At 24.9% G+C, this 6,149-nt stretch overlaps 1 protein-coding gene across 10 annotated transcripts in view; it reads left to right on the forward strand.

Moving 5' to 3' along the window:
• Positions 1-912, forward strand: part of lrba (LPS-responsive vesicle trafficking, beach and anchor containing) — a 200,085-nt gene extending 199,173 nt beyond the window's left edge. For all 10 annotated transcript variants that reach the window (XM_077523686.1, XM_077523683.1, XM_077523684.1 and 7 more), the window contains one exon: positions 95-912. In XM_077523686.1, the coding sequence (XP_077379812.1) occupies positions 95-185 (91 nt within the window). In that variant the 3' untranslated portion in view covers positions 186-912. The remainder of the gene's footprint in view (positions 1-94) is intronic.
• The last annotated feature ends 5,237 nt before the right edge of the window (positions 913-6,149 follow it).

The raw sequence follows: 6,149 nt of genomic DNA on the forward strand, positions 1-6,149 counted from the left end.
GTAAACACGGCAAAACGATTCCTCATTTGGTCCCCATTGATAACATTTGATTTCTTCATAATTGAAAAAAAACCGATGGTTTGTTGTGCCGCAGGTGCATCATCACGGGGATGGCGTCGGGCAGCATCGTGCTCTTCTACAACGACTTCAACAGGTGGCACCACGAGTACCAGACCAGGTACTGACCCCAAGCAAGCAACCAAAACCGCACAGCAGGCGCGATGCTGGCTGCCTCCTCTTGGCGGCGCCGTGGAGTCGAGTCGGCGCTGAATGTATCCCAGCCAGAAGTTATTTTTGAAAACCACCACAGAAGAAACGGAGATAGATAGATAGATATTTTGTAGACCACAATGAAGAAACTTTTCATATCAATTTTTTTGGGGGGGGGTTGCGAGTGCGTGCTTATCGTGTGGTTTAGAAAAAAAATCAATTTTTAGCTGTAAGAGTCTGTTTTGCTTTTCATCTTCACGCGTAACAATCCAAATATTTGCTGCATACCTTTGGGTGAATGATGTACTTTGTGTGTGTTTATTTGGGGGTTTAATTATGAATTTTCGGTATGTGCTAATTGAAGGGGGTTTATACAAATATGTATATAAATATCTATAGATATATAGATATTGACTGTTATATTTAAAAACGTCCATCTGCACGTCATTGGCTTCTCCATATTTTTATTTTTACTTTTTTTTGTGTGTAAATGACTGAGCAGTCGAAACGAAGCTCGACGGCTAATATTCGCGTCAGAACAGGAACGTTTTTGGGCTTTTCCGTGTCATGTGACGACGTCCAACCAATCATCACGTGGATGATGTTAAACTGACATCCAGTGTTTTCTTTTTCCCATGTTTGTGTTTGTCTGTGTGTGTGCGTGCAGAATTCTGACAAATAAATGGAATTTTCTAACATCAACTTGTGTACATGTTTGTCATTTGCCAAACACCCAAATAGGAAGGCACTCTTTTTTTTTTTCTTTTTTCTTTTTTTTTAAATAACCATGTATATATAGTAAGGTGGGTTTTTTTTATGACCATGTATAGTAAGGCTTTTTTTTTTTTTTTTAAATGACCATGTATAGTAAGGCTTTTTTTTTTTTTTTTAAATGACCATGTATAGTAAGGCTTTTTTTTTTTTAAATGACCATGTATAGTAAGGCTTTTTTTTTTTTTTTTTTTTTTTTTTTTTTTTTTTTTTAATGACCATGTATAGTAAGGCTTTTTTTTTTAAATGACCATGTATAATGAGGCTTTTTTTTTTCTTTTTTTTTTTAATGACCTTGTATAGTAAGGCTTTTTTTTTTTTAAATGACCATGTATAGTAAGGCTTTTTTTTTTTTTTTTTTTTAATGACCATGTATAGTAAGGCTTTTTTTTTTTTTTTTAAATGACCATGTATAGTAAGGCTTTTTTTTTTTTAAATGACCATGTATAGTAAGGCTTTTTTTTTTTTTTTTTTTTTTTTTTTAATGACCATGTATAGTAAGGCTTTTTTTTTTTTAAATGACCATGTATAATGAGGCTTTTTTTTTTCTTTTTTTTTTTAATGACCTTGTATAGTAAGGCTTTTTTTTTTAAAATGACCATGTATAGTAAGGCTTTTTTTTTTTAAATGACCATGTATAGTAAGGCTTTTTTTTTTAAATGACCATGTATAATGAGGCTTTTTTTTTTTCAGTTTTTTTTTAATGACCATGTATAGTAAGGCTTTTTTTTTTTTTTTTTTTAATGACCATGTATAGTAAGGCTTTTATTTTTTATTTTTTTAATGACCATGTATAGTAAGGCTTTTTTTTTTTTAATGACCATGTATAGTAAGGCTTTTATTTTTTATTTTTTTAATGACCATGTATAGTAAGGCTTTTTTTTTTTTAATGACCATGTATAGTAAGGTTTTTTTTTTTTTTTTTTTAAATGACCATGTATAATGAGGCTTTTTTTTTTTTATGACCTTGTATAGTAAGGCTTTTTTTTTTAATGACCATGTATAGTAAGGCTTTTTTTTTTTTTTAATTACCATGTATAGTAAGGTGTGTTTTTTTTGTTTTGTTTTTTTTGTTTTAATGACCATGTATCGTAAGGCTTTTTTTAAATGACCATGTATAATGAGGCTTTTTTTTTTTTAATGACCATGTATAGTAAGGCTTTTTTTTTTTTTTTAATTACCATGTATAGTAAGGTGTGTTTTTTTTGTTTGTTTTTTTGTTTTAATGACCATGTATCGTAAGGCTTTTTTTTTTTTTTTTTAATGACCATGTATAATAAGGCTTTTTTTTTTTTTTTTTAATGACCTTGTATAGTAAGGCTTTTTTTTAATGACCATGTATAGTAAGGCTTTTTAAAAAAAATAAAAATATTTTAATGACCATGTATAGTAAGGCTTTTTTTTAATGACCATGCATAGTAAGGCTTTTTTTTTTTTTTTTAATGACCATGTATAGTAAGGCATTTTTTTTTAAATGACCATGTATAGTAAGTTTTTTTTTTTTAATGACCATGTATAGTAATGTTTTTATTTTTTTTTTAAATGACCATGTATAATGAGGCTTTTTTTTTCTTTTCTTTTTTTTAATGACCTTGTATAGTAAGGCTTTTTTTTTAATGACCATGTATAGTAAGGCTTTTTTTTTAATGACCATGTATAGTAAGGCTTTTTTTTTTTTTTTTTTTTTTTAATGACCATGTATAGTAAGGCTTTTTTTTTTTTTTTTAATGACCATGTATAGTAAGGTTTTTTTTTTTTTTTTAAATGACCATGTATAGTAAGGCTATTTTTTTTTTAATGACCATGTATAGTAAGGCTATTTTTTTTTAATGACCATGTATAGTAAGGCTATTTTTTTTTAATGACCATGTATAGTAAGGCTTTTTTTTTTTTTTTTTTTTTTTAAATGCCCATGTATAGTAAGGCTTTTTTTTTTTTTAATGACCATGTATAGTAAGGTTTTTTTTTTTTTTTAAATGACCATGTATAGTAAGGCTATTTGTTTTTAATGACCATGTATAATGAGGCTTTTTTTTTTATGACCTTGTATAGTAAGGCTTTTTTTTTTTTTAATGACCATGTATAGTAAGGTTTTTTTTTTTTTTTAAATGACCATGTATAGTAAGGCTATTTGTTTTTAATGACCATGTATAATGAGGCTTTTTTTTTATGACCTTGTATAGTAAGGCTTTTTTTTTTAATGACCATGTATAGTAAGGCTTTTTTAAAAAAAAAAAAAAATTATTTTAATGACCATGTATAGTAAGTTTTTTTTTTTTTTAATGACCATGTATAGTAAGGCTTTTTTTTTTTAATGACCATGTATAGTAAGGCTTTTTTTTTTTTTAATGACCATGTATAGTAAGGCTTTTTTTTATTTTTTATGACCATGTATAGTAAGGCTTTTTTTTTTTTTTTTTTTAAATGACCATGTATAGTAAGGCTTTTTTTTTTAAAAAATTTAAATGACCATGTATAGTAAGGTTGTTTTTTTTTTTTAATGACCATGTATAGTAAGGTTTTTTTTTTCATAACGACCATGTATAGTAAGGCTTTTTTTTTTTTTTTAATGACCATGTATAGTAATTTTTTTTTTTTTTTTTAAATGACCATGTATAGTAAGGCTTTTTTTTTTTTTTTTTTAAATGACCATGTATAGTAAGGCTTTTTTTTTTTATATGACCATGTATAGTAAGGCTTTTTTTTTTTATTTTTTTTTTTTTTTTTAATGACCATGTATAGTAAGGCTTTTTTTTTTAAATGACCATGTATAATGAGGCTTTTTTTTTCTTTTTTTTTTTTTTTAATGACCATGTATAGTAAGGCTTTTTTTTTTTTTTTTTTAATGACCATGTATAGTAAGGCTTTTTTTTTTTTTTTATGACCATGTATAGTAAGGCTTTTTTTTTTTTTTTTTTAAATGACCATGTATAGTAAGGCTTTTTTTTTTTTTTTTTTAAATGACCATGTATAGTAAGGCTTTTTTTTTTATATGACCATGTATAGTAAGGCTTTTTTTTTTTTTTTTTTTTTTTTTTTAATGACCATGTATAGTAAGGCTTTTTTTTTTTAAATGACCATGTATAATGAGGCTTTTTTTTTCTTTTCTTTTTTTTTAATGACCATGTATAGTAAGGCTTTTTTTTTTTTTTTTTTAATGACCATGTATAGTAAGGCTTTTTTTTTTTTTTTATGACCATGTATAGTAAGGCTTTTTTTTTTTTTTTTTTTTAAATGACCATGTATAGTAAGGCTTTTTTTTTTAAAAAATTTAAATGACCATGTATAGTAAGGTTGTTTTTTTTTTTTAATGACCATGTATAGTAAGGTTTTTTTTTTCATAACGACCATGTATAGTAAGGCTTTTTTTTTTTTTTTTAATGACCATGTATAGTAATTTTTTTTTTTTTTTTTAAATGACCATGTATAGTAAGGCTTTTTTTTTTTATTTTTTAAATGACCATGTATAGTAAGGCTTTTTTTTTTTTATATGACCATGTATAGTAAGGCTTTTTTTTTTTTTTTTTTTTTTTTTTTTTTAATGACCATGTATAGTAAGGCTTTTTTTTTTAAATGACCATGTATAATGAGGCTTTTTTTTTCTTTTTCTTTTTTTTTAATGACCATGTATAGTAAGGCTTTTTTTTTTTTTTTAATGACCATGTATAGTAAGGCTTTTTTTTTTTAAATGACCATGTATAGTAAGGCTTTTATTTATTTATTTTTTAATGACCATGTATAGTAAGGCTTTTTTTTTTATTAATGACCATGTATAGTAAGGCTATTTTTTTTAATGACCATGTATAGTAAGGCTTTTTTTTTTTTAAATGACCATGTATAATGAGGCTTTTTTTTTTTAAATGACCATGTATAGTAAGGCTTTTTTTTTTTTTTTTTTAAATGACCATGTATAGTAAGGCTTTTTTTTTTTTATATGACCATGTATAGTAAGGCTTTTTTTTTTTTTTTTTTTTTTTTTTTTTTAATGACCATGTATAGTAAGGCTTTTTTTTTTAAATGACCATGTATAATGAGGCTTTTTTTTTCTTTTTCTTTTTTTTTAATGACCATGTATAGTAAGGCTTTTTTTTTTTTTTTTAATGACCATGTATAGTAAGGCTTTTTTTTTTTAAATGACCATGTATAGTAAGGCTTTTATTTATTTATTTTTTAATGACCATGTATAGTAAGGCTTTTTTTTTTATTAATGACCATGTATAGTAAGGCTATTTTTTTTAATGACCATGTATAGTAAGGCTTTTTTTTTTTTAAATGACCATGTATAATGAGGCTTTTTTTTTTTTTATGACCTTGTATAGTAAGGCTTTTTTTTTTTAATGACCATGTCTAGTGAGGCTTTTTTTTTTTTTTATTATTATTTTAATGACCATGTATAGTAAGTTTTTTTTTTTTTTTTAATGACCATGTATAGTAAGGCTTTTTATTTTTTTTTAAATGACCATGTATAGTAAGGCTTTTTTTTTTTTTTTAATGACCATGTATAGTAAGTTTTTTTTTTTTTTAATGACCATGTATAGTAAGGCTATTTTTTAATGACCATGTATAGTAAGGTTTTTTTTTGTTTTTTTTTAAATGACCATGTATAGTAAGGCTTTTTTATTTTTTTTATTTTAATGACCATGTATAGTAAGGCTTTTTTTTTTTTAAATGACCATGTATAGTAAGGCTTTTTTTTAAATGACCATGTATAGTAAGGCTTTTTTTTTTTTTTTTTTTTTTTAATGGCCATGTATAGTAAGGCTTTTTTTTTTTAAATGACCATGTATAATGAGGCTTTTTTTTTCTTTTCTTTTTTTTAATGACCTTGTATAGTAAGGCTATTTTTTAATGACCATGTATAGTAAGACTTTTTTTTTAATGACCATGTATAGTAATGTTTTTTTTTTTTTTTTAAATGACCATGTATAGTAAGGCTTTTTTTTAATGACCATGTATAGTAAGGCTTTTTTTTTTTTTTTTTTTTTTTAAATGACCATGTATAGTAAGGCTTTTTTTTATTTTTTATTTTTTTTTAATGACCATGTATAGTAAGGCTTTTTTTTTTTATTTTTTTTTTTTTTTTAATGACCATGTACAGTAAGGCTTTTTTAATTTTAGTAATTTCCTGTCTCACTTAGAAGGATTCTTGCTAAAGTTAAACTAAAACA

The sequence above is a fragment of the Festucalex cinctus genome, chromosome 6 (genome assembly GCF_051991245.1).
Source record: "Festucalex cinctus isolate MCC-2025b chromosome 6, RoL_Fcin_1.0, whole genome shotgun sequence".
In the NCBI taxonomy this organism is placed as follows: domain Eukaryota; kingdom Metazoa; phylum Chordata; class Actinopteri; order Syngnathiformes; family Syngnathidae; genus Festucalex; species Festucalex cinctus.